Here is a 27,884-nt window from a genome sequence, read left to right as displayed (position 1 = left end):
TACTGGCATTTTCAGAATTGGTTTGCCAATATGTAGTGACAGTGTGCTTCCCTCTTTTTGTGCACACCACTTTTGCTCTTTTATATCAGATCTTCCACTTCTTACCGCTGGAAAACAGCTTTAGTCCTTCAGAAGGAGAAATACACACACACACACTCTCCCTCTTCCTAGTTACCAGTCTCAAGGTTGTTTAAAGATTGTGTGCTTCACACTGCAGAGCTTTCTTTTCTGCATACCCAGTCCATTCGGGTATTGCGCAAACTTCTCTATGAAATTACCTCAGCCTTAATTCCCTATTGTCTACCAGTCTGTTCTTCACAGTTAACTACAGGGGTAACCTGGGTGGTAGATAACATTAGCCACAGGAGAAGACTAGGGTAGGCCTGCTGTGGATCATCACCATGGCGAGACACTCTCCATTTCTTCCTGAGACCTGAGTGAGTGTTTGTTCTGTAACCCGAGACAACAGGAGGATCTGAACAAACATGGGTGAAGCCACGCATCAGGATTGCTTTCAACAAAACAGCAGCAGAACACCGTAGAAGTCAAGTGTACTTTAGAAACCTCCTGGATGGCAAAGACTTTAAAGATGTGTGCAGTTAAAAGACAAACTAGAATAAACTGCATCAACGCATGAAAATATACCCAGACAGTAAAAATGCAAAGACCCAATCAAATGTGCCATATGTGATAAGTCACTAGTCTCTAGGTAGCTAAAAACACAGGAAGTAGACAATGTTATGTAATTTCAGGATGTTATGAACTCCTTTAGCCTAGTTTCACAATCTGCTTGTTGAATTCAGTTATTGTGCACCAGCTCTTTGCAGATAATTTGCTACAGATGCACCTAGAAGTGTGGATGCAGCTGAGCACTTAGTGTGAGGAAGGTGCTGCTGCAGCCTAAAATTTCTAGGAAATGGCAGCCATTGTGCTGCATTTGGGTTGTGGTGTGACTGTATAAAGGCTAACAAATGTGTAGGTGTCAACTTTACTGCACAGGCCTAAATAAGCAGCATTAGAACTAACGAGCATAGATTTAACCAACTTCCTGCTTTTGCGAATTTCCTTTTTAAGCAAAGAGTGTGAAAAGGCCAAACTATGTAAATTAAATATCTTTAATTGATCTGTACAGGGTTGTAGCTTACAGCTGGATCATAGACTGCTTTCTGTTCAAGCACATAGCCTCAGCCTCCCCCCACCCCCCCCCAACTGTTCTTAGTCCTTGTTCAGCTTTTCAACAGATTCAAAATTTCCAGAATCCTTTTACAGTCAAAAGTCCATGTTGTTGGTCTTGTCTCCTAGTGCAGTTCCAGCATTTTCATAATCAGGAAGTACTGCCACACTCATGCAAATCCACCTCCTCCAGCACTCTCTTGACTTCAGATATCCTCAAAAGATTGTAGAAGATCTGAATGGATTTTGGAAACTGGAATCATGCAGGTTTCGCTTCCTAGTTTTGATCTGGGTCATTCTTACAAACCACTGCCACCAAAGCATTATACAACAAAATATAGTGAGTAAACAATCATTTAAAAAAGACTAGCAAAAAAGGAAAAAAAATGTCTTTTTCCTTTTTATTATGACATCTTTTAGCAAAAATAGACTTCTGAATTAAATAATGTATTTCTGAAACATTTTTTCCTTTTGTCCATTCCACCTCCCGAAAGCGGTTTGAAAAGGTGTCCAATGGGGAAGGAAAAAAAAAGAAAAAAAGAAAAGGAAAAAAAAAGGTTGCTGCTCAGTGTCCACCAAATTCACCTGATCAACAGGGCCAGTGTTGCCCCAATACCAGCAAATCCAGCAAAGGCCATGAGTGTGTGCCTGACTATCGACTCAGGGTCTGCTACTCGAAAGAACTCCACAAAGCCATCCTGGAAAGGAAAAAGAAAGATGGGGTAAGAAAGAGGCAGATTATGTTCACTGGGCACAAAATACTTTCTGGGACAATAAAAGGAAGTTATGCAGTTATTTTCCCCCAATCATGTCACTACTCACCCATGCATTGTTTTTTACAATCCAGTCTCGCTGTTCAGACAGCAGGTATGCAGAAATCTCTTGGCTCACTAGCGCCACGTAGTTGTCCCTGCCCTTTTCCTTCAGGTGCTGAGAGACCACTGCCCCGAAGGCCATAAAGCTGACAATACGACCCCAGTTGGTCGTGTGGTCTCCAAAGAGGCTCTTCGCTACAGCACCGACAAATGACATATCCTCATCTCTTTCATCCAATGACAATTTATTAATCATTCCTGCGAAAAGAAAATTAGACTAGATCAGAAAATCGAAGTCACTTATTTTAAGTCGAAGTTTAGTGAAATGTGTAAATTCTATTTTAGTATATTAGCAGTTTGGTCTCGGTTTAAAAATTGCAAGCTTGTGGTGACTTGAAGCAGTTAAAAGGCAGCCTGTGAGTGAAGCAGACAAACGCTCTGAAAGGTCTTTGTGCAAAATCCGCACAGACTGGTTTCAACTTACCGTTGTAAGCGTATCTGTGCTTTTCTAATACGTCCGCAACAACTCTTTTCATCGTCTTTAGTGCTTTGGTTTCTTTTCGTTGAGGCTGAGAAAGTCCAATAAAGTCACCCAAAAAACTGTGAATAAGGAGTTTCGTTTCTCTCTCCAGCTGCTCGTCGGATTCACTGTCCGAATGAAACTCCGGGGTGCTCGGCAACGAACCGTCTTCCTCCCGGTCCCGGATAGCTTTTGTTTTATACCCGTTTGTTGAGGTTACCTCGAGGTTGTCCGGCCGTTTGGGGGTACCATTGGACACAATCCCATTGCTAGAGTCTTTAGAGGAGCCTGTGGCGTTCTGCGGAGAGGAATTTCCCGATCCGTAGTGCATTGGTCCCTCCAAGACTCCATTTTGAGGAATAAGATATTCCATTAAGGTGCACTGGTTCCTTTTCAACATCATATAGTTGGCCATCTTGTTAACTTCACACGAACACCAAACTGTTACACGAAAAATACTTCGACAAGAAAATCGGCGTTAGGCTATATTTGACAAAAAGCTAGCTTCTTGCCTAACGCTTCATCTCTGGCATTTTCTCTCGAGCGGAAGTAACGCACTGAAAACGGTTGAGTCCGCCTTTTATAGTCCTCACTGACGCACGACGTAGGCGTGGAAAAATTTCCAGTGTTAGGCATTGTCATAAACACTCCCAAAATTAATTCTAAAAATTTATAATAACAATACAACTGAAAACACGCACAGAGGTTATAATTAAAACTCTGTTGTTATGTCCTCATTATTAATTATTTTCCTACGCTTGGCAACATAACAACAAAAATAATAATAATGATAAAGCAAAGTAAAATATTTTAAACTCAAAGCAAAACACAATTTAATTTAACTAATAATAATAAAGTAGTTTAAGACTTTATGGTTAAAATATAATGTTAAAATTATAGTGTATTGGATTATCTTCTGACAGATGTGTTGCACTGTAGAGGGACATTCACCTAGGTAGGAAGTGACACCATTACACTCCTTTGATATCACTCCAACACTAATCTACCAATAAAGGAGTATAGGAAACCATCATCTTAAATCTCCGAGCTCCATAACGTGCCATTGATTTACAACAACCCTATCCTCACATAAGCAGAAGTGCATTTGATCTATGACAGAATGCCAATGTTGACACATTTCCTTAAGTTAAAGAACTGTCTTTGCTTTGCCAATGTCAAAATATATCCTAATTAGTAGCTTTCATCACCTTTCATGTTATATGCTGGTATAACAGAAACACCTAGAATTTTCCATCCTGGCTCGTCTCTCACACCTGCATGATTATGCCTCCCCCTAGTGTTAAATGAAAGCTTGCGCCTCCTATGCGTTTGTGTCTGAGAATGCTTCTTCCTTCTTCTGTTTTTTTTAAACCCAGAACATTCCGGGTTTTGCGCCTCATCCCAAGATTTCTTCTGTTGACCATGCAAGAAATCTTAGGATTTAATCAGCAGCTAATTCATCTGTTTAACATGTAACAAGGATGAACAACTGAACTCATAAAACAAAACCCCACAAAAGCACCTTATTAATGTAAAAGTTTATTTCAAATACTGACAAAAATCCTCTCACCTACTTCCACACAACTTAAACATTCCAAGTACCCTTGTACTTCTGAAGTCTTAAAATCATTCCTGTATTCTCCAGTCATCCTGTTTATCATGTAAACCCTTTTTTTTCTTGGAAGCAAGGGTGCATCTGATTTCCCTGCAGTCTTGGGCCAGGATGAAATATACTAATTATGCATTAAGAGAACACAAGAAAAAAAATATTACTTGCAAAACAAGAAAACAGATAAGGTAAAAGCAGCACAAAAGTACTTCAGAGCACACAGCCTGTTAATTATTTTATACATTCTGGCACATATTTATCATAGCTGAACAAGAGACACCCTGTGTGTTGGGTATGAAACATACCCAGCTATTTCCTCTTGTTGCACTGCTCCTTGCAAAGCCAAACATCAAGTAGCATTCAAGAACATCTCTCCACTGTTGTTTCATAACATCACAGCATATTAACCTTTTCTTTATTTAACCTGGGCTTACTTCTTGAAGCAGAAATAATGTAGGCTTTTTAAACACAACACAATAGTCTGTTCTTATCAAAGTGACAAAGCAGCTCAGAATTTTAAGATCTGGCTAGACCACACATTTGTTCCAAACCAACGATGCATTTATACATACATTTTTTGGAATCTGCACTTAAGTTGAAGTTTAACATAGTTAACATGTAACCAGTTTTTGCCACAGGAGCTTTATGACTCTTGAAGTGAGATGCTTAAAGAGTCAGACTGGCAGAATCAAGAGGACAGATGTTCTTTACAGGGTATGCTCTCTTAGATTTGTCATTGACTGAATCAGCAGCATTTACACATATTTCCATTTGATACAGATTCACATAGCCTCTGCGATACAATAAGATACAGCAGAAGTAGTGTTAAACAGAAAGGAGAGAGGAACCATTGAATCAGAAATAGCTTGGGCTATGAAAGAGTGGAACGCAAGTGGGAAACAACAAAAATAATTTCCTGTTTAAGTCTATTTACAACAGCTGGAACAGAGAAAAGCAGTGCATTCATACACCACCACAACAACAAGCATATATGCACAAGTCAGTCCTCTTTCACCCACTGCAACTTTGACACATTTTAAAGTCTCATTGAAAAATAAGTGAGGTCGAGAACGTGATGGTGCATGCACCCTGTTACCTAGCCTACGTGGTGGAGTGTGCGTTTGTGAAGGTTCCCTGAAGCAGTAATTTACACTGATTCTCAGTGAGTGCCGGCATCCAGTTCAGATTCTTGACTGTGCGAAGGGCGCACATTCAAAGTATAGAGATTTAGCGATCGTTCCATTGACCTGTTTCAGAAGCTGAATCACGATAACAGGTGGGATTACCCCCTCACCATGTGTTATAAAATCTCTCTCTGCTTCGCAAGTGTTGGCGCTCCTGCAGATATGCCCTGTTCCACTTTAAGCCCGTGATGATGCGTTATAGAGCTGCACTTATCAGGTTGCCTGTCGTTTACCCTCTAACACCCCTGAGATCAAACATCCATATGAGTAGTGTGAGTTTTGGAGAGAATAAACTTCTACGACGTGCTGGTAGTAATGTAGGGCAATACTCCAGCTGAGATTTTAGTGAAGTAGTTGAACTTTTTTTAAACTAAGGTTAGTGTTTCATTATGTGAACTGCAGTGAAAGGAGGTCAGCTGTTAAGGGAACCACTATGACATACTGTTCATTCTTAAGTATTAAAACATTCTCTTACATGAAATTAGAAATCACTGTCAGAATTAGGTTTTTTTTCATAGTCAACCCTTAAATACTAAAAAAAATTTACTTTACATATGGCCTTGAAAGACACAAGTATGACTGCAACGACTCTGGGTACTTTTTGTCATCTCAATGAGACTTTTGTGGCTGGATACAAAACCTTTAGAAGTGCTTGCATCAGTGCTTCAAAAATAGCCAGAAAGATATGTGGAAGCCACATCACTCCTTACATCTCTAGCCAGATCAGTGTGGGCTCAAAGCTGCCTCATCACATTGCAATGTAAGCAGGATGATTGGATAGTAACAGTCACATTGAAAAGACAAGTGTATCCACAGCCTCTGGGCTTGCAATGTGGAATTCGGCTCAGTTGTTAAAGCAAAGAATATCCAAGCCAGAAATCCTAGGGTGTAATCCCAACTGAGTTGATTTAGCACTACCATTTCTCTCAGGCATGCTAGCCGGTTTAGTCCTTAAAGCGCTAAGCTTATCACGAGTTACGTGCTTGTTTGAGTATTATTTACAGAAGCATATACACTATGCAGGGTGCTTCCCCCCCAACAAATCTTTTAGGCTCATAGTTAGCACATATCTTGATGCATCTCAACAGCAACCACACAAAGGCTGAGCTCATAGGCTGGCAGGGTTCCCAGCCTTTAAAAATAATACCAGGATATACTCAACTGGCTCCCACCCTGGGCAGCAAACAGGAGCGTGTGTACATGGATTGTCAGAATAGCATAAAGCAAAGCAAGTAAAGAAGTGTGACTGTGGACATTTCAGGACTTTAGGTGGTTGTTTTGATCACTTACTAAGCAGCTGCTCCACTCCTGTTACAAAAGCATGTTAATTTTTTTTTTTTTTTTTGTTACATATTACAAACATGCAGCCATGTTTTTTTTAAATGAGAGAAACAGGAGCAAAAGGTGTAGGAAATAAAAGCAACAGAAGCACACAGACAGAGAAAAAAGTGTTTCAAATCCCTGCCTGGATGAGCTGCAGCAGTTGTCGTCAGATTATATTTGACTGAAGTGACTGAAGGGGTGAGATGCAAGGAAACTTCCACTCATTTCCCAATAGGGTGTTAGTGAATGCCAAGTATCCCTTAAGCTGCCCCTCACAGATTTGGTAAGCAAGCAATTATTCACATATATCTTCCAAACCCTCCCGCTGAAGCTAGCTACCAGCATAGAAAGGGAAGATGAAGCTCAAAGAACACATTGTGATCATGGTTCCTAACTCCCGTACACACATTATTTTGGTGTCATTCAGGATGCAAAAATGAAAAAAAAAAAAAAATACTATACAGAATACAAAGTGCATTAACTCATCCCATCCTACCCCTGCCCGATGACACACACACCTACTGTAATGCATCTTGGAACACTGAAAACCAAGATATAAGGGAGGCGGTAGCGCAGAGTGCACAGAGGGGGCAGAGCTGTGCGTTGTGGGAAGGCAGAGAAGGCTGTGACCTTGTGGGCCTCCTAAACCTCCGTCCCTCCCATCCCGCCCCACCCACATATAAGCAAATGGAGTTTTAACTTATACAACTCTGCCCGATATGTTAAAGCCAGTGGTGCATGGGGATGTAAAAGGAAGAGAGGGGAGTGGATGGACATATTGGGGACACAGGTGAAGTGGAGGAGGGATGCTTGCTGGGAATCCCGGGGGGGAAGGGGGGGAGGGTGCTTCTTGAATGACAAAGGCTAGCCAGCTAGCTTGCTGGTCACCAAGGAGGACTTCCTCTGGGGTAGATCTTGTGGCGTGGGAATGTGGTCACCAGTTACCAGATTCTTGTCAGGCCCTGCCACAGGAAGCTGTTTGTTCTTCATCTTGGCCTTGGCCATGTTGTAGTCACCCGAATCAAAGTACTTTTGCTGCGTGAAAAGAGAGAGCAGAGGTGCTACAAAGTTTAGCAACATGCTAAATACTGAGAACAGTGCTTACATATTTGTACAAAGGGTTATTGCTGATTGCACTAGTGCTATAGAAAACTTTCCAAATGTATTCCTGTGTAACAGATGGAGGAAAATTCATACTCATCTTTAGCAGCCTGAGTTTAACTACCATATTTTTTTAATGCTGAACACCACAATCATACCCATAAACCAGAACAGCTTTAAAAACCGGTTTTGTGTGTGCCTAATAAAATTTGAAACAATGCTAACTGAATGTAGCTTTAAGACCCAGCCGCATCATCTTCTACCTCCTTCCAAATTGCCTTTTATAAAATGAGGATACAGTCACCATATAAGCTGTAATCATTATAAAGCATGCTTTGCATTTCCTTCTTTAATATTGTTCCTTACTATAAATTTAACAGTGTTCAGTTTAACAGCTAAAGAGAACTAGAACCAGCACAATAACAAATATGTCGATAGTGCTCACACATCAGAGAAGATACCACAGTGGTAATGCTATTCTCTTTAATCAAATCATATGCTTATGTTTCAACATTTAAAAAATTTAAGTATGAGATTACCTACCTCCTCAGTCTCTGATAGTGTTTATTATCTTATGATAAAACGCTTTTCCCTCTGAATGTCTTGGCTACTCCTACTCCTACCCATGTTTCCCAGAATGACTTTCAACAACCTCTAGAGGTGGAAGCATATAGAGCATGTGTAGGTGGAGAGAGACATACAATTTTAAATCCGGGAAAAGTGGGATTGGAGTTAAAGTTTCCTTTGGGTGCTCTGTTCTGCAGTTCAAAATACAAATTAAAGTTACTCTGTCACACAAGCTGTACTGCACGTGCCATCAATCTAGCAGCTTTGTATTCCAGTCTATTGAGGATGGAGAAATTATTTTTCTCTTCGTTTCAATTAATTTACCCTTGTAGCACTGATGAATCAACAACTCAATGGTGGTTCTAGGTAGAGCCTTGATTCTTTGGTTTCTAAGGTGAGCATAAACTTTATCAGTTAGGTTTTTAGATCGCTGATATCTTTATTAAAAATTAAAGATATGTTCACTGCAATTACATTCAAATTGTTCGTTGTTCAATAATAGTAACAGCAGCTTGACCATACCAAAACAACAGCTATCCTTTTTCAATTTTACGTGGGGTGCAGGTGTTTAATGACTTGTTTTCTGAGAAGCTCTCATTAACGCACAGTCCTGTTTTTCCACTGCTGTTGCGGCTGCTGCTGTCTCTGATCGCATCATAGGCAAACTATAGTAACTCACTCCTTTTTGTAGTCTCTTCATCAGGAAGTCTGACCCACCGGGTCTCTGGCCCAGACCAGGATATTTGGCCTTCAGCTTCGCCTCTTCTGCTTTAACTGGGTTTGCATTTTTCTCTTGAGAGTCCTGTAGAGACAAAAAAAAGGTTTAACCCTCTTGTTTTGCAGAAAAACAGGGATCCTTTAAAATGTCGGTGGATGCAGCTTCAGAAAAGTTCACAACTAGAACAGCTGGTCATGTGATAGCCACTCACTTCTGGCCACCCTGCAATTCTACAACTTTTTCCACAAAGACTACAAGTTTACTGTGGAGCACAGGACCAGTACATTAAAAACACCTAAAAGTAATGCTGTGAAAGGGATTCAAAAGCATGACAGTGACTAGCGGAAACTTCATATACTCCATGATAGCATGAGTCACAGCATGACTGTCCTCCTCTTACAGTCTCTCATAACACCATAATGCCTGAGAGGAAACTTGGTACGACTAGGGACCTTAAGAATGAATGCTGAATGATTTTAGAAGCTTATGATAGTAACAAACAACTAAAGCTCTATTGGAAAGTTGTGTTGCTAAAGTTCTTGTGACCAAAATATTGTTTATGCATATATTAAAAATAAAACTAGAATGTATAAAGCTGAAATCTCAAAATTACTATAAAACTAAACGCTGTAACAGAGTCCATTATTTATAGTAACTGAATTCTGCAACTTTCCATTTTTTAAACAAGACACAAAATCTATGCTATTAATTGCTAAATCCTATTGTGATCTTGTGCTCAACTGTGTTTCTGGTAATAGTAACTACTATGTTATGTAGTCATACATTTAGAGAAAATCTGAAAATTTGGGTCAAGAAATAACAACATGACCGGGCTGTCCAAACAATGCTAGGCTTAGATTGCTGAAGCCTACAGTGGGAATTCTGAAACAATGGAAGGGCTTGTGCTGATGCCTCTGCCGAATACTAGTAAAACTAGTCAGACATTGCCATTCAAGTACCCGACAGGTAGATACTGAAGCTACTAATCTGGGGCACCACCCTGTGCACACTGCAGGAGTCAAGCGCTTGACTCCATGTTAAAACTATTTCAGAAAACAGGCTAGTGCAAGACTATAATGGACAAACTCCAAAGGGCATTTAGACATTCCTTATAAACACACCTCAAGTGAGCTGCACAGCATAGACCTACTTCCACTATAGAGATAAGATAGGGCACTCAGCCTATAAAGCTTGCTGGGGCAGGGATAAAATGTGACCCAGGACACAGAAGCCGATGAACAGATTCCCTTGGGGGGGTGGGGGTGGAGGAGGTGTTGCACAGAGTGTGCTGATTCACTTGGGTCCATGAAGAGAAATTTATGAGGTACTATATTTGGTTTTGATGCAGGGAAACTGCAGATTCCAACACAGTCTTTGTGTACACAGTGGAACTGGGGAATATTTAGTTACAGTATAACTAAATATTCCCCTCAGGAAGGACTGTCTTTTTTTGTTCACTTAAAGCAACAGACAGGGTTAAAAGTCCTGTTTATAAGGTTTGCTTAAACTACTGGAAAAGCTTAAATGCACAGGCTGTGTCGCCATACGAAGAGATGAAATATTAAAATAATATTTCCTTTTGTGGCATCAGCTTAATTCACACAGAATCTCAGTAACAAAAACTCATGATTCAAATTGAGTTATGACAATATCAACAGTCATAAAGCAACATCTGTCACTGCAATACAAACAATTTCTATTCCCTTCAACTTTATGATTAGTAGGGCATGAACAGTAATGCACGGTTATAAACAGAAATCAACAAGTTTGCCAAGCAAAGTCTGAATTTTTAACTTCCTACCTTGTAAAGGCTGGGCAACGTTTAGTTTCCACTTTTCATTAGTTTTCTCGTATTGAGTAACGCAATTTAGATATGTGAATAATAAAAACAAAGTTAAAAGTACTTAAAATGAGAAAACTAGACTTTACATTATAACCTTTGCTTTATAGTGTTAGGACTGAACATCTTTCTTGTAAAGATAATAGATACTGACATTAATGTTAGCATCCACCACGGGTGTTTATCTTGTTATTTCTGCCCCACTGTTGGTACAGTGTAAATAAACTTAACGAGTGTCAACACTAATCTAACAGATACTGACATAAGAATGTTTGGCAAACCCTCGATCCTAATAATGGACTACATGGCATCGCTGCTGTGCTTATGGCATAGTATGGAAATGCGGAAGCACTGCAGCTGGTTGTCACAGTCAGTGCAAGACCACCAGGAATCCAGAAACTGCTAGCCATTCAGGAAAGACAGTTTTCTATTCGACTTTAGCGCAGTTATCTTTACTTACTCAGTGTGCACTGAGTGAAATTACCCAGTCATGCCTTTATCTGGAGACCGCAGGCCACACATTTAGTGTGTAAACCCCCCCTCGGGTACAGACCAATGAGGCCTGAGCTGCTGTGGACTCGCCAGCCAATGACACCAAGCAAGGGACAAAACAAAGTGACACACAAGCAAGGTGCTTCTATGCTATGGCAGCTACAACTAAACCACTTCCATTATACAGAGCAGCTCATATCGGCTGTACGCATCTTCCAGGTCTTCCCCGGTGCATTGGTGCAGCGCTAAGCTTACTGCAAACACTTATGCTAACTGATGCTAGCCACTGCTTAGTTAGCATGCTCTGAGGTTAGCTAACAACATCAAGATAGCAGGCAGAAACCCACCTGTTTTTCGTCCTCGTAGTCCACCTGAGTATCCGAGTCCAGGTTTTCTGACGACATTTTGTGAGTGTGGAGGACACGCAGGTGTCTCGTCGGTTGCTGGACCAACTCAAAGAGATGATTATTCAAGGTACCGTTTTGTGTACCTGTACTGGATCTAATCCTGCTTTTCTGAACACGACTGCTCTCCAACAAAAATGGCGTAACGACATATGACATCACCGTTAGGGCCGGCGTTTCCCTTGTAACTAACAAATACAGTAACCAATAGAAGTGGAGTAATATCCCACACGAAGCCAATAAGATTACGTTGAATGTGTCCCGGCTGTGATTGACAACCGGTTGGCCAATGAAATTACAAAGTGAAGACGGAGGCGATGCGGGGGCCGCGCTGCATCAACACAAATCACCACAAAAAACATATTTGGGGTAAAACGTTAGTTTTCAGTTAACGTTTGACATATCAAATCAAAATTATAACAATAAAAAAACAAAACAAAAAGCGGTAGACAAAAGGCTCTGAAGCCCTCTTTGTTTTTAGTTTTTATCTCCCTACTCTGTGATTGGCTCCCTGGTGGTGAACCTGTTGCTGCCATTGATTTCTACAGGTTGCTGCCCGTTAAACATTTAGCGGGAACCTTTATAATAGCTAACACCAAAAGGTTAGCTTTTATTTCCTAGTTCCCCAGAACGACTGTACCGTGTGTTTCTGGTTATTGTTCCCATGTAGCCACACAAGAGCATAATCTATAGAATAACTTCACGGTAGGTCAAAGTAGTGTGCTAGAGACAAGTAGAGGGCTACATCAGCTAGAAACTAGAAGGTCAGCTAGCTAGTTGCGATTTACAGTAAGTACAGTTTTCTGAGTAGACTCCTATCTGTCCTCAAATTTTCTCTCTTTGCTTTGCTTTTTTTTTTTATTTTAAATTTTGTTGTTATTTTTCACCAAAGGTATGGCGTGTGCACAGCAAGTGAGAACATCACAGGTAAAATACATTACTCATATGATTTTATTGTGATGTAATCCTGCAAACACTAAGTTGCTTAGCTAGCAGGCAGTTTCCTTTTTTTCCAACGGCAGTTTTTAGTTTTGTAAAAAGTAGTTTTTGTATTAACAATGGATCACTATTAGTGCAAGAGCCAAGGCGTCAACATTATTGAAATAATGTGGAATCACCTTTAGTGGGAATGGAACAAAAGGAAGCCAACATCCAAAGCAGAGCTTTGAATGTCCTTCAAGAAGTGATTCATTCATGTATGGTTTTACTGCAGTAGCAGTGTGTTTGGGATTATTGTTATGCTGAAAGATAAGATAAGATAACTCGTTATTGTCATTGCACAGTCATACATAGTACAGTAGTACAATGAAATTGGAAAACTGTCCTACGTCGGCACTACATATAACACAACACGATATGACACATCACAACGCAACAGAAACACAACACAGTATATTAACTTAGTAATAAAAAAGAAGAAGAAGTGTATGTGTACTGCACACTGTTATTATTGCAACTTGTTATAAATATAAATATTATTATTGTTATTGTTATTGTTTTTACCGTTGTTACCTCCCCCCCAAAAAAGTCCAGGGAGGTAGCCAATCAGGTCAGCTATTTGCATTGATTAGGGCTATTGCCCTCTTGTAAAAGCTGTCCTTGAGTCTGTGTGCTGTGGTGTAGCTGGAGAACCATACAACGATGCAATATGTCAGCACACTTTCAATGGAGCAGCGGTAGAAGACGGTCAGCAGCTCCTTCTTCAGGTCCATTTTTCTGAGGATTCTCAGAAAAATGAAGCTGTTGTCAATCAGATGCTTTCCAGCTGCTACTGCATGGTGGATCAAATCTAATGTTACTTTTTTGCATTCATAATTACACTTTTGACAAGCTATCCAGTATCACTGACCCCAATCCATAACAGAGCCTCCACTGTGTTTTACAGATGGCTGTAGACACTCAGTGCTGTACCTCTCTCCTGACCTCTGTACATATTAATGTTGATTTGCAACAACATTTTCATATTTGGATTAATTATTTCATTTGAACTGTTGTCAATAATCTTCAGTCCAATTCTTTTGTAATGTGGCATACCTCAGCCTTTTCTTGCTATTTCAGTCCGTAAGAATGGCTTCTTAAAAGCCACTATTCTAGTGAGACTATTTATAATGAGACTTAAGACTTTTGAAGGACATGGTACAGATACTGAAAGCCAATAAAACTGCTGTAGATAGTTTTTAAGGCTTGCCACCTTTGTCCATCACTTTTCCAGTTTTCTAAGATTTCATTGTAAGAACACACGGCACACTATGCTGAGATATGAGATATACTAACAGTAGAGTCACTTGGTTTGTGATAAAAGTATTGTTTGTCATGCATGTTTCATAAGTAATTATTTAAGTTGCATCATGGGTGAAATAACATCAGTGCTTTTTTTTCCAAATATCAACAGACTTACACAGAAACAAATTGTGGCACTAATATTGAGGTCCACAAAGATTAGAAAAATTCTGTTTGTGTATGTATTAAATAAGGTGCTATAGCTGAAACGCAGCTGTTGGAGGGCAGGATTTCTAATAATTGTGTTACCTGTCATGACTAAGCAGTGCTGAGTCTGATTAATTTGTTTCACTCATACAGAGCACTCAGCTGTTTCCTAATCAGATTGCCTCGGAGCAGCAGTCATTGGTTGTTATGAAGAAGCTTCTGGCCATTGCAGTATCTGGCATCACATACCTCAGGGGCATTTTCCCGGGGAAAGCCTATGGGAAAAAATATGTGGAAGGTTAGATTACATATGAACCTAATTTGACTGTACATCCTATTAGCTTTCAAGTTCACTTACCTGGAAAAAGTTCCATAGAACATTCACGCGTTCTATTTCTTCTTTTTAGATCAGCAAGTGATGATCCTCAGAGAGGAGCACAGCTGTCCTGGTGCCACTCAGATTCTTCAGTGGTAAATTACAGCAGCTTGACATTTGCTAGCAAGAGCCGTTTATTAGGGTCACTAAAGCCAAATAGACACCATCTTGTGGAGTCATATCAACTGCTCCATTGTGATGTACCAGTTTTGATTTTGTCTTCCAGTGTTATCCCTTTGACAAAATCTGTTCATAGACAAACCCCTACAGAGGTACTTTATGATAGTTCTCGTTTTAGTAGGTGTCACCAGAACTATGTTTTACCATAGGTAGACAAACAGACCTACAAGGTAAAAATAAGACCATCATATCTTTTGTGGTTGGTCAAAAATTGAACTTGATTGAACTTGGGGAAGTTGAAATGATATTCTTGATCTGTTTTCATCAAGAAGATATTTACATGCAGTGAACAAATATAATCTAATTAGTGCAACAGACAATTATGCTTCATAAATAAAACGTTCTAGCTCTTAGGGTCATGGAAAATGAGATGAGAAGTATATTGTTATGTTACACGCAACAGTTTCAAGTGTGTAACAGTGTAAATAAGGGACAGGTTGTTGAAGAAATTAGTTTTTTTTAAATTTCTTTTAAATTTACATTACAATTAAATTAATGCCAGTTTGTTAATCATGAAATAATTTCAGTGGCTCCTTGTTCTTGTTTCATTTTTTGTGCTTAATTTTAATTATTATTTTTTCTATGGATCATAATTGTTTTTAATTTCCACCAGGATGCAAGGATGTTTTGATGCCATCGAAAAGAAATACGTAAGTCACATTTGACCTTTATCAGTCAGAAGATTTGTAATGTACACATACGTTAGGGGAGATTTAAAAAAATAAATTGTAATTTCCACTTTTTTTTGTATCAGAGCAACTAATGCAGTCAAAATGTTGTTTTTTCTTCCTCACCAGCTTCGGACAGTCATTATATCTGTGAGTATTTTGCTAATACTTGAATGTGTGTTCTTGAATAATGACTCTTTGTATTAAAACCAGTTAGGGTCAGCCTGGAAAAGCGAGTGTATCTAACACATGAGCAACTAAATGTCGGAAGAGCTGTAATGTTTTAGATAATTTAGTCTTATATTCTATGCGGTACTGATGTTTGTCCATTTGGCCTTATTTTTTAGATTTATACCGACCCAGAGAACCCACAGGTAAATATCAGGTTATCTTTTTGCAATATTCACTGTTTAACAATTTGAAGGCTGCTCCAGTCTACAGTCTGCATGCCTAAGTATCTATGGGCAAGATACTGAACCCAAGGTTGCTGTCCCATGTGTTCATTGGGGTATGAATGTGTGTGACCGTTAGATGGAAAGAAACTGGTTGTAGAAAAAAGTTCTTGTATTATTGGGTGAATGAGGCACTTTGAGTAGAGTAGAAAAGTGATATATAAGAAGTGGTCCATTTTCCGTTTACTGTCTCCATAGTGATTACCTATAACATCTGGCATGTCGTCTTTTTCAGAAAGTGACCGAGTTTTACCACTTTAGGATCCAGTACTCTGCAGCAGGGGCACACATGGATTTTGAAAGGTGGGGTGTGTTTATGCTTACAGATTACACTCACATATGAGAAATTAGCTTGAGTTTCTGTTTTAATTGTTACCTAGTCAATCTTTGAATTTGCCTGTCTTTCTTCGGGCCAGAAGTTGCTTGAAAGTTGGAGAAAAGAAGTGAGGAGCTTAAAGAGTTTTATGTATGAGTAAAACTTAAACCCAAGGTGATATGTCTGTTATTGTGTCAATAAATCGAAGCCTTGAAAGAATGATTACTATATCATTGTATCAGCACTGGGCTACAACTGAATTAAAGGGTGGAGCTCTTAACATCTCTCCAACTGCATCATCTTTGAAATGTGACTTCAGAGTGACTGGCTTATGTTAGACCACCCCAAGAAACTATATACCCTTTACCTGCCAGTGTAATGATTGTCTGGCAGAGCAGCTGAAGTAGCGGGCCCTTTTATGCTCATTTTTCTTCTTGCTTGACTTTCTTGATCAGCAATAACAACATCAAAGTCTCATCAATGTCATGTGGAAACACCAGGAAAGCCATCATCCTGCTGGTGAGGAAGCTCTACACTGTGATGCAGTACCTGGGCCCTCTGCCAGAAAATGTCTACCTCAACATGAAGCTGGCTTACTATGACGATGGTAACACTCACATCAAAATTAATGATTAGCATTAATTATATAGAACCCACATTTTTTTAAGGCTTTGAACATTTTTATTATTATTTTTTTATTAATTCATTATACCAATCACAATAAAGACTCTTAAATCCAGTGTTTTAGGTGGTGCTGCTTGATGTCTCATACGTGCCCCAGCTTTGATCTTTTTTGGCAGTTATTCAACAATGGTGATGTGCTTTTCTGTTTTTTGAAAAGTAGACAAAAAGAGATGAAGGTCTGGGTTTAGATGATTCATACGCAGGAAAAACAGAAAATTTTTCAGTGTGTTGTTACGATTTGCATATTTTCCTCAAATGGTGTCCAAGTGAATATTAACATATTAACAACAGTTCATTAACTTTTTTGTTTTTTTTACTGCCACTAAGTTTCTACACATACTCACACATTATATATCTATTCAGCTAATGCAAGTATCTAATCACACAATAACATAGTGAGAAACCCAGCCCATGCGCCAGACAGCAGTTGAGAGTACCCAGTCCTCTTGGAGTCACTGGATGGGGTGCTGGAGAGTGCTCCATCCAGAAACTTCATTGTTTCGCAGAGAGACTGTAACACTCATATGGGCAATAACAATGTGACTTGGAAGAACTGCCTGCCCTGACTTTGAATGTGGCATGGTCATTGGTTCAAAACAGGCTGGTCTGCGTATTTGAAAAAGCTGCTGATTTTCCCTTTCACTGTTGCTTCACTCTGTGTTTGCTTTTTTATTTTCCAGTTACTCCTCAGGCATACCAACCACCCGGCTTTAGGGAGGCTGACTGTGACACTATGGAGTTTGAACAGGAACCTGTCAAACTGACCATGGGGGAGGTGGTCAGCCCCTACCATACCTTAAAGTTTGACATGGCAACAGAAAGACACAGGCTAGAGCAGGTTAATTGAGAGAACTGTAAGATAAAGGGATAGAAAGTGATAAAAGACATTAAAATGCATATAAAGGTTTTTGTCTTTCTTTTTCATGAGGTTTATGTTAAATGTGCAGCTTTTTCATATTAGCCCTTCTGAGAGCTCAATAAGGCATATTCTTTAATTATTCAGGTGGAGGAAAAGTGGGTCTTGAAGATAGATGAAGAAGATGCCATCACCCAGGTCAGTGGACAAATACTTGGTTTTTTTAGCCCATTAAGTGATTTATGTTGTTTACAGTATTATTTATCCTGCGTAATAGCACATTATCATTTTAGACACAATAGTCTTTACAATGGCCAAAAAAGCATTGCTAAATGTGTTTTATTTACATAACCCTGGTAAATCAACATGATGTGTATAACTCGTTGGCGTTTTTATAGCAGATTTTACAAATTTTCCTGCTTTTTTTCCTCGAAAATGTGCTCTACATATTCATTTTATGTTAGAATGAAGTATGTTCTTGAGATCATTGTCCAATGCACTGAAGTAGTAGCTTCACTACTAACATACAAAGTGGGAAGTACCTAAATGATGCAAAAACCGGTGAGTCAGTGTCAGCATTTTGTCATTGTGGTAAGTTTTGACATTTTCCAGTCATGATGTTCAGTAAAGCTGTTGTAACCCCATAGAGTGAAGACCCTAAATGTGTGGAGGAGGCTCAAAAGGAGAACACAATCCTGGAGAACACTGGTAAAAATCTGTAAACATAAAACAGTCTAAAACAAAGCAATAACTGAAAGTCTCCCATCTTATTTTGTTAAACTTATTTTCAGGATGTCTCAGTTAATAAACTGAAAAATCTTAAACTGAAAGATGTAGAATAAATATTATTGCTAGACTCTGTTAGTAGTCTTGACTAAATATGATAATAATAACTCAAGCTGAACTAAAACAATCTTAAGGTATTTGTGTTTTATGAATTCTAGAGGTGCAGGTGAGCTGTCATGAGGAGATCAATACTTGTGAGGAAGTCACAGAGGTATGTGTGACTCACTGATGATGCTCAACACATTGTGAACAGGTGACATTTAAAAATATATGACGACTTGGCCGTTAAAATGCACTATATCTGTTACATATGCCTGTGGTTTGTAGCTTTGTTGTTGTTTGTTGCATCGACTCAAAATATAAAAGCCAAACCAAAGAAAAACTTCTTTTGAGAAGTTATAGGAGAAATTATAATATTTTGTATCTGAGCATTCTGAATATTGATATTCTAGCGTTTTTTGGGAGCTGAAACTAAAAAAGTGTTTCAAGAACTGTTTTGTAAAATTGACTGGTTAACTGATGTGGAGGTTTATGGCGAGGTGAGGCTTATCCCCTAATGTTTCCATGACAGATAGAAAAAATAAAAATAAAGATCTGGATTTGATTCCAAATGTTGATCTTGTAGCTGTTCATCGAAACTCTTACTATGAGGTCCAAAGAGATACAAGTTAAGGAAACCATTTATGAGACTCAATAAAAGGAATGAAACAGTTAATGCATTATTTTTGTGAATCCTTGAGTTAAAGCTGAAAGTCTGCACTATTTACAAAAAAACTGTGTTATTATCCAGAAATGTGGGGGGTTAACTTTGCCTTCAAGAGCGCTATAAATGCTAATACTAAAAAGTTAAGGACCTCTAATCTGTTCAAAACGCAAAAATGCTGACGGCAGCCGAGTGCCTCAAGTGTACTTAATAATCACTGGCTTTAAGGATCATCTCTCCTCTGTCAGATGGACACTCTGGTGAAGAAGACTTCTTATATGGAGGTGGGGACGAAAAGGACCAGGAGTGGAAGGATCATCAAGCCAACTATGGTCAGTCTAACATTTAAAACCTATTAGCTACAGGTCTTCGCCTCACTCTATTACAGCTTGACAACCCCCTCCACACTAAAACACTTTGTAACTGTGCAGAAATTGAAATTGTACTTATGAAACTCTCTAGAGTTTGTAACATTTTGAACAGTGGAAGACTAGTTGCCTTTTTTAAGGCAGCAATTACTATATTATCATGTAAACCTGATGTCTTAATCAGGCACATCTTTGAAATATATAATAGATATGGGCCCAATAAGGTCATCTCTGCTCATTTAGGATGTAATGGTCTTCAAGCACAAAAAGTAAGCACAAAATCAGGCATGAAAATGGTCATGTAGCTGCTTAAGTAGCATTGCTAACATCTTCTGTAATTCTGTAATAATGAAAACTCTTTTTATTATACAGACTTTTGTAGATTTTGCAAGGTTGGAAAAGTAAAGTGTGTTTCTCTACGTTTGTCAGCAGGAGACAAACCTAAGCATGCATGGGCAACAAACAGACTGTAGTTAAATAAATGAAAATAATTTGGTAGTTTATCCAAAACTACTACCTGTTGTCAAAAGAAATGTAAATGTGGGTGGAAACATGTCCTCACATGACCTATCACTCGGTTCGTAAAAACACGATTTGATTTGTTTGATAATACTGCAGTATTCGTGCATAACCAAGATGTGTTCTGCAGATTTAGGATTAATAAGTGGAAAATGCGTAGGAACCGTTTGTTCCACAGATGAGTCAACACTGGTCGCTTTGGTTTCTCAGAGTGGGATGGTGCCTGTCAGTAGACACATAAAGCCGTGCTTTACTAAATGTCAAATGCATGTTTCTTCTGCTGTTTTCAGGCTTCTCAGTTTCCCACCAGTCAGGAAACGCCGTCCACCGACTTGCCTACGAAGAAACGTAAGTTTAGCGAGCCTAAAGAACGCTACTGACATCACAGCCTACTGTTAATCCAGCAGTGATGTTTTTTCTTTTTTGAATTTCGATTTTGATCACAAGTTCCACAGTTTGATTTTTAGAACGTGTTACTGACTTTTATTGGCGATGTTTCAGAAACATTTTGAGGTTGTGCCATTACTGTCCGATGGTTGTTTGAATGACATAGTGATCTGAAATACATTGTTAAATGATGTTCATCAGTAATGTTGGAATACCTATGCCCAAAACAGTGTTTGTTACTTTTTAATGGTTGTTTGTTTTATTGTAACCATTATATATGCCCTATGTATAAATCAGTTTGCAAACTTTAATTAAATAGAAAGAGGGCATCAAAGTATAACCTGTGTTTTCAACTTGTTAGTGGAAAGGGGGACAAGGTACTACAAATTTGGCTGTAAATTATAAAAATGAGTTTTTACACATAGATATTTTTGCTGTATTTCTAAGTTTGTGCATTTATTTGCTCCATAGTGTAAGGGTTTATACATTTTCCACTGGAGTGACAGAGCTCCAGTTTAATGAAATATGCAGCACTACCTGCTGTGTCAATATCTTATGAATAAAATAGGGCATTTAAATTTTTTCAGATGATACATTTTTCATTATTAGGTGTCATAAAAACACTGTGGTCATTTCTTGATTTGGGAAAAGATGATGTACTCAACCACTAAAGCTTAAGCACTGAACACTTTCAACCCATCTCTGAAAGAATGTTTAAAAAAACCCTGCCTGCCTCTTGGAAAAACAAAACCTCAGTCTTTGAATAGACCCTGAAATGCCACCATTTGCATGCGAGGTGCCTTAAATGAAGCTGTTAAGTGAAAGTGGATTATATCTGTACACAGTGACCTTTGGGCCCAGATAAGGGCCCATCAGCAGCCTCCCGCCCTGCAAGCTGTGTGTTTTTAATCTATTGTTTTTCCCAGAGAGAGGGACATTTGCTGATAGACTGCCTTAACCCACTGCAGATCAATACTGCAGGAAGCCTTTGTGATGCATATCCAAGCAGCCTGCCCCCTCTCCCCACGTCTGCAGCAGGCCAGAGTGGAGAAAGAGAGACTCCATCAAATCAGCCCTCACTTCCTAACTCAGGCATTGTCTTGGTCGTCACATTTATTTCATAGTCTTTGTGTTTTATGGGCATTTCTGAAAACAGAGAAGCATAAAGCAGAATGGACTGGGAAATCCATGGTGGACAATACCCACTCACCGATGCGTTGGTGCTCTTTATGAGCTGTGAAATGAATCAGGGTTACCTAACCTCTCAGCCTGACTTTAGTGCCCTTTTCAGCATTTTTATTATTTTAACAGCAGGAGATTCTCTTGCTGTTGATAAGTGATGAAATGCCTTGACAACAAAGGCTTCTTTACAGGTGTTTTCATGTATTGTTGATAAACAGTATCTCAGTTATAGTAGAGATATTGTTACAAAGAAAAAATGCCTCAAGGCCTGGAAAATATAATGGCCTGACAAATAAAAATATTGAGAAATTATCTTCACTCAAAGGGGTTAACCTCTGGTGATTCAAGACTTTAATGCTTAGAGACGCAGACACTGTTCACATTTTTGTTAAAATTGTAAGAATGATATAAGGCCATGCTTTAAGGGTTGGTCAGTGTTCCTGTTAGGCACGTTCCAAATATCTAATGATAAAGGGTGGAAAAGAAATCTAAATTGCATTTTTACTTAGATATCAGATGAAACCATCAATCCTTCATTTGATCCTGGGACTCTACATCATTTCTGTACACACACGTCCCACAGAAATGAATTCTGAAATTAAATTCAGAGACACACGTCCAGTGGCCAGTGTTAACAGATCAATCACCTGGTCAAACAGCAGGAGGGGCCCACCGGATGGCTCTGCAAACCAATCACAAATGTGGGTTCGGATTGTCTAAGTCGATAGCTCTGGTCCATGGCTGCTTATGTACGGTCAAGGCAAGACACACTGACAGGCTGATGGACAGACAGCCGCAGTCCATCCCAGGGCTCCATATAGATTAAAGCCAGCTTCTGTGGGCCTATAGTGGCGTTGCAGTGATTGTGCCTGCAGGGCCTATAGGCCCCAAGGGGAGGCTGGGCTTTACAGCAATGGGGGAGGAGCACAGGATGGAGTGGACATCCAGCCCAGGGACCGTGACCCTTTTGACCTTGCCAGAAGGGCAGCAAATGTTTCCGAGCTGATTAGCGCTTCCCCAGCAGAGTGCCCTGCTCACAGTTAACCCCTTGAAATCAGATAGTTGGCAGAGATATTGGATGAAATCCAGAAAACATGTCATTCACGTATCTTCTGGAAAACCACATAAAACAGTGAACCATATCTCAATGTATTCTTGATCACTATAATTAATGTTACTATTAATACTATTACTATTGCTTCGCAGTATTTTTTCTTTGCCTTATTTTACTGCCTTTCACCGATTCTCCTTGAAAATTTTGAACTTTGAATTTCCGAATTTGAAAGAGAGTTGCAAACAGGACTTTCCAGACAGTTTTATTGGTTAATATGATTAAAAATGTATCTTAATATATATTATTGAAATAATTCCTTCTGCATAATAAGTAGAAACTCACGTGCATTCTGCTAAAGCAAAGCAATTTTATAAAATGTAAGATAAAATGACATTAAAACAAATTAAAGAAACTGAAACAATTAAAAATGCAGATCACTTTGATTTTAAAGTGTTACAAATAGATATAAATAAGCAAATACTCAAAACAACTTTACAAGATGTAAAAAAAAAAAAACCAACAGCCTTAATTTAAAAATGTATTAGTGTTGCACATGTTTACATGAATCTCATGTTCATTCTCCCACAGTCTGAAGTAATTCAGTAAAAGGACGAGATGTCCTTTTCCTGTTTTCCTTATGTGTGGCAGAAGGGCAGCGTTGCTGGGTAAACACTGCCCTTCTGCCATAAATAAGATAAACATTACAGGTACAGTGCGGTGGAAAGGATCATCCAATAATAATTTAATCTGATAAATGATAGTATGTAACAACATTGAAAAAGTTTACATACATATAACCAGGTAACCATATAGACCAACAGTCTCACCATAAAAAGAGTGGACAAATTTAAAAGCAGGAATGATGTATGCTGAATGTCCACAAGGGGGTGATAAGTAGCCATGGACTCTGCTGTACGTATGAGGCCTACATAGATAACTCTGTGCCCTGTGTCTTGGCAGAAAAGCATCTTCTCTCTCATGCACGCCTTAATCAGCTCATGCAGTTTTGCTGCCACACTGTAGACAATTTAAAAAGCATGCGATCCTACTGAACAGCCAGCACAAGGCTATTCAACTTGTCTTTTGAGAGATACTGCAGTGGAGTCAACAGTATTGATCCAAATAAGGAATAATAAAAGGAGGGGAGGATGAGAGCAGGTGGTAGTGGGCCAGCAGATTCAGGGATTTAGTTGCACACCGTGTTTGTATGGTCAACGCTGCTGAGCAGCGAGGGGACCAGTACCTACTCGAAACAGATGCTCAAAGCAATGGGATGTGCCCCCATTGTGATCAGAGTGGACAGCTGAATTGTTTATCACCAAAGGGTCCTTTTCTTCAGTGGAAGACCCGTGCACAATGGAGCCCCCACCGTACTGACATACTGAGGATTTCTGCAGGGTGAAGCATAGAGGTGGGGGGTGAGTAGTTTGTGTGCATTGAGTAATAGGGGGTTTGTAGGGTGAGCCTCTGCCCGTACCCCCTTTTTTCTTTCACTGTGCTCAGATGGACCTCTCTGTGGCCCCCCATCTACTCCATAAAGCCCCCCTAAAGCTACCGCAGGGCAGGGGTTTAAATGTCACGCTTGGCCATCAGAGCGCCCAGCCCCCGGCTCGTGTCTCCTGGGGGAAGCACGCCAAGAGACAGGGTGAGGGAGAGAGGAAAGCTTAGGAGAGGGAGACACTTGCCCTTGCCCCATTGTCCATTATGATAGGCGTGAGCTGGTAACTGACTCCAAATCAAGTGTATCCTCTCACCACGTGCCCTAGCCGTGTCCTGCTTCTGCTCAAACACAAAGGCCCTCTGTGTTTTTATTTTTTCAGCCATCCATAGGTGAATAGCTGCTTTGGTCATGGTATGTCTGAACGAGCAGCTTAAAGGAGGCTGCAGAGTCTAAATTCAGCTGGCCAACGGACTGAATGATAAACACAGTTTGTCACCCCGAGATGCTCGAGATCCATCCACATTGCACTCTGGTGAGCTCTAACATAGCAAGAATCAATGCTAACTTTTTGCGTTCAGTCACACAAGAGGGACTTCAAAACGTTAAAGTGAGTGGAGGGGGTGTGGGGTGACAAAGTGTCAAGCTGAAATACAAGTACAGGACGAAATATACGAGCTGCTGGCCAACTTTATCCCGGCCCAAGGTCCTGGCCCATACCTTATACACACACAAGATTGAGTGTTTTATGTATCTATTTGTTCTAAATAGTGGCACACTTGACCTTGAGGCAAGATGTGTGTGGTTGCAGCTTGGCCCGGGAATCATCCCTCCTGTCAGAGACGGGAGGGAGTGACCTTGAACTGCCGAGGCACAGGCGTAGCTGAGTGCACAAACTCATTTAACTCCTGGGTTTGTTATCGACATGCTGTAATCGTTAACATTATGGATGATGAATAACTACTGACTGCCTTATACCTACGCAATATGTTGCCGTGCCATGCAGACTTGGACCAGCTAGGGGCCCACAGTGGCATTCGTGATGGTCAGGTGACTAAAGGCCCACATCACTTAGAGGTGTTTTTCTACCCACTTACAGCGACAGCTCATCAGGAGAGCCAGCAAAGCACACCAAGGTGCTTAAGGACATAGATCACTTCTGCGCTTTACGCTTTTCTCTCATATATATGTATATATATATATATAATTATTTATTTATTTTTTAGCACACATACCCCGATGTGTACTCAGGAACACTTAACCTCTAGCATCGGCTGTTCAGGCATCTGCAGTGGATTTTTTTTTCTCTGAGTCTGTATTGATCGTTCTAAATGGTTGAATTTACTGTAGTTTCTGAAAAAACTCAGAAAACAGACAAAGAAATTATTATGGTCAACATTGCCACAGCTGGGGGCATGAATTTTACATTTTTAAGCAAGTTAATTAATGTAGAAGTCATTTGTGAAATGAGCACAGAATAAAAACACTATAGAACATTGAGTTCATTTTTTTTTAGAGCTGGAGTGATAGCAGTGTGGTCTCTGATCACCAGATGTTCACAGGAACTAAAGTAAAAAACTAAAAGTTCCTTTGGGCATTCTTATTTGCATCTCCCCCGCATCTGATGAATTTATCTTAATTTTGAATTAGATTAAAAGATCAGCCAGACACAATTCTGAAGTAAGTCTGTCAGCATTTTAACCTGTTAACAAGCTATAAGGACAAAAAAAGCAGATGTCAATTTTAGGCGAGGATGCTCTACATTAAAACAGAATCTAAAATATTCTTTCAATAAAAATTCTAGAAGCAATCAATCAACAATAGTCTCTCGTAGTCTATCAATATGTCAATATGTTTGTTTAAAAAACAAAGAAGAAAACAAAAAATGATGGACAGAAAACCTTTTTCATTACTAGTTAAACAGATAAGGAAACTTCATGTACTTTATGGTAACACTGACTTGTAAATGCTTTGTTAATGTCGCATAAATTTTGTTTGTTAGCACACTGTGTCACATTTGCAACATAAAGATAGTATTGTATATGGTTATATTTTGTATCCTTACCTGAGCTCACCTTTTTCAGAAAAATAGACCCGTTCACTTAAAATCAGCAAGTGGAGCAAAACAAAAAATACATAAATAAAACAAAAAACCCAACAAAACAGCTGCTATTTCAATGAGAATAGAATCTTTTGTGTGTCACACATTATTCAGAACAACATATGTATTTGTCAAGCATTTTAAGAGGTAAATGTTGCTCTTTCTTGCATCACATACATATTGTGTAGTGCTCAAATGTCATGTGTTTGAGTAAGAATAATCTCATTTCAAGCCCTAATTATAATTGCAGGTTTGTTCTGGTACATTTCACAATAACTTTTATCAAAATTAAATAAAAAATGTACTACATGATGCAATACCTTGTGCAAAAAACATAAAATAAAATTGTGCTAAAAATTTCTGAAATTGTACTTGTCAAACTCACTGTACAGTGAAATACCAAATGCAAAACCAGGTCACTGCTGTCAGGCAGCTTTTCACAAGTTGCTCAGAAGTTTTCTGTGGCACTGAATGCACATTTCATATACAATAACTCAGTTTTAACACTAAGCCCTCAGTTTGACCACACACAATCTGCCAGAGGATACAAGAAAAAGTTTGGGATTTTTTCTTCTCTCTCTCTGTGGCCTTAGGAGTTTGACTTTTGCCCTGCCAGTGTTTTCCTGCTCTCCAGGCTTTGAGAGCTTTTCATCCCACCAAGGTGCAAGGGCAGCCACTTCTCTCCACTCCCAGCCCCTTCCCTCCCGTCCAACATGGACGTACACATGCGGATTTCCAATTCAGCTATAGTGTGAGATTAGCAGCTCCACCACCCCAAGGCTGGCTTAAGACAGGAGGGCAGACATCCAGCAGTGTTGGTGGGATGCATGCGGGGGAGCAGATCCCACAAGACTTGTTTGAGGCCACTGTGGATTCGATGGATGAATCCTCAAAACACTCATGTGGTTGTTTAGGCTGAGCTGTGTTCTGAAGTGTCAATTTGTTGTCAACTTGATGACCTCACATATAGCTAACTCTCCACTGCGTGGGGAAAAGACATTTAAAGATATGTTATGTTGAAGAAAGCTATTTGATCTGTGGGCTTTTTTTGTTTTCTTTACTACAAAAACCAATAAAGCTGCGTGATTTTTGTTTTTAATTATTGAGGTAATGAATTGATCCATATAACATGATCATGCACGCCGCCTTATTGTTGTATAGGCACAATGGTGCTGTAGGCGCTCTTTTTTTTTTAAACAAAATTTAACATATTTTCTGATATGTTTCTAATTGTGCCAGATGAACTGTAGCAAACCAGATCAGGAAACAAAACATGCGTAAAAGAATGGTAAAAGTTTTCAATAAATGCACACAAAGGTAGTAATTTTAATATACTTTTTTTTTGTTTATTGAACTTACCCTGCACCCTTAAGAACAAAATAGACCTTATTTATTTGACAGTATTACCATGACCTGCAATTGCACATTATTCTGAAATGCTTTTGGCAAAATTCAGCAGACTTACATGGAGATCTATATTAGTCAAAAAGTGATTGGACACCCAGGCCATTTGGCCACAAACCTCCTGCAAAACCCATCAGATGGAGCAGGCATCCGGTAGCAATAGCACCCATTACAACTGACCCGTAACATGTGGCCCAACTACAACTAAATTGTGGCTGAATTATTGATACAGTGGCG

The 27,884-nt window shown here is 39.4% G+C and overlaps 3 protein-coding genes across 9 annotated transcripts in view; 1 reads left to right on the top strand and 2 right to left on the bottom strand.

Annotated features, from left to right (window-relative positions):
* Positions 1-1,101: 1,101 nt before the first annotated feature.
* On the bottom strand, positions 1,102-3,073 carry mcl1b (MCL1 apoptosis regulator, BCL2 family member b). Its single transcript, XM_004560156.5, has 3 exons — positions 2,473-3,073; positions 1,996-2,246; positions 1,102-1,871 (listed from the first exon to the last, which is right to left on the bottom strand). The coding sequence occupies exons 1-3, from the start codon at positions 2,921-2,923 to the stop codon at positions 1,755-1,757; spliced, it is 819 nt and encodes a 272-aa protein (XP_004560213.1). The 5' UTR covers positions 2,924-3,073; the 3' UTR covers positions 1,102-1,754.
* A 958-nt stretch (positions 3,074-4,031) lies between these two features.
* Positions 4,032-11,954, bottom strand: ensab (endosulfine alpha b). The gene is made up of 3 exons (XM_004560155.4): positions 11,690-11,954; positions 8,972-9,094; positions 4,032-7,659 (listed from the first exon to the last, which is right to left on the bottom strand). Exons 1-3 carry the CDS (start codon positions 11,903-11,905, stop codon positions 7,489-7,491), a joined length of 510 nt encoding a protein of 169 aa, XP_004560212.3. The 5' UTR covers positions 11,906-11,954; the 3' UTR covers positions 4,032-7,488.
* Positions 11,955-12,118: 164 nt separating this feature from the next.
* LOC101486717 (HORMA domain-containing protein 1) overlaps positions 12,119-27,884 on the top strand; it is a 45,553-nt gene continuing 29,787 nt past the window's right edge. The window contains exons 1-16 of one of the 7 annotated variants that reach the window (XM_076890198.1): positions 12,132-12,535; positions 12,639-12,673; positions 14,327-14,471; positions 14,581-14,644; positions 15,343-15,379; positions 15,527-15,547; positions 15,745-15,771; positions 16,085-16,152; positions 16,621-16,772; positions 17,530-17,687; positions 17,853-17,903; positions 18,353-18,413; positions 18,650-18,702; positions 19,443-19,526; positions 20,372-20,429; positions 21,437-21,746. In XM_076890198.1, coding sequence (XP_076746313.1) covers positions 12,641-12,673; positions 14,327-14,471; positions 14,581-14,644; positions 15,343-15,379; positions 15,527-15,547; positions 15,745-15,771; positions 16,085-16,152; positions 16,621-16,772; positions 17,530-17,687; positions 17,853-17,903; positions 18,353-18,413; positions 18,650-18,702; positions 19,443-19,526; positions 20,372-20,429; positions 21,437-21,462 — 1,038 coding nt within the window. In that variant the 5' untranslated portion in view covers positions 12,132-12,535; positions 12,639-12,640 and the 3' untranslated portion in view covers positions 21,463-21,746. Of the gene's footprint in view, positions 12,536-12,638; positions 12,674-14,326; positions 14,472-14,580; positions 14,645-15,342; positions 15,380-15,526; positions 15,548-15,744; positions 15,772-16,084; positions 16,153-16,620; positions 16,773-17,529; positions 17,688-17,852; positions 17,904-18,352; positions 18,414-18,649; positions 18,703-19,442; positions 19,527-20,371; positions 20,430-21,394; positions 21,747-26,836; positions 26,860-27,884 lie in introns of those variants that run through there. The other 6 variants (XM_076890197.1, XM_012921568.4, XM_012921566.3 and 3 more) reach the window with 6 other exon arrangements.

Source organism: Maylandia zebra, linkage group LG11 (assembly GCF_041146795.1).
Source record: "Maylandia zebra isolate NMK-2024a linkage group LG11, Mzebra_GT3a, whole genome shotgun sequence".
NCBI lineage: Eukaryota > Metazoa > Chordata > Actinopteri > Cichliformes > Cichlidae > Maylandia > Maylandia zebra.
The sequence above is the reverse complement of the archived record's forward strand: the minus strand, read 5'-3'. Positions and strand labels throughout refer to the sequence as shown.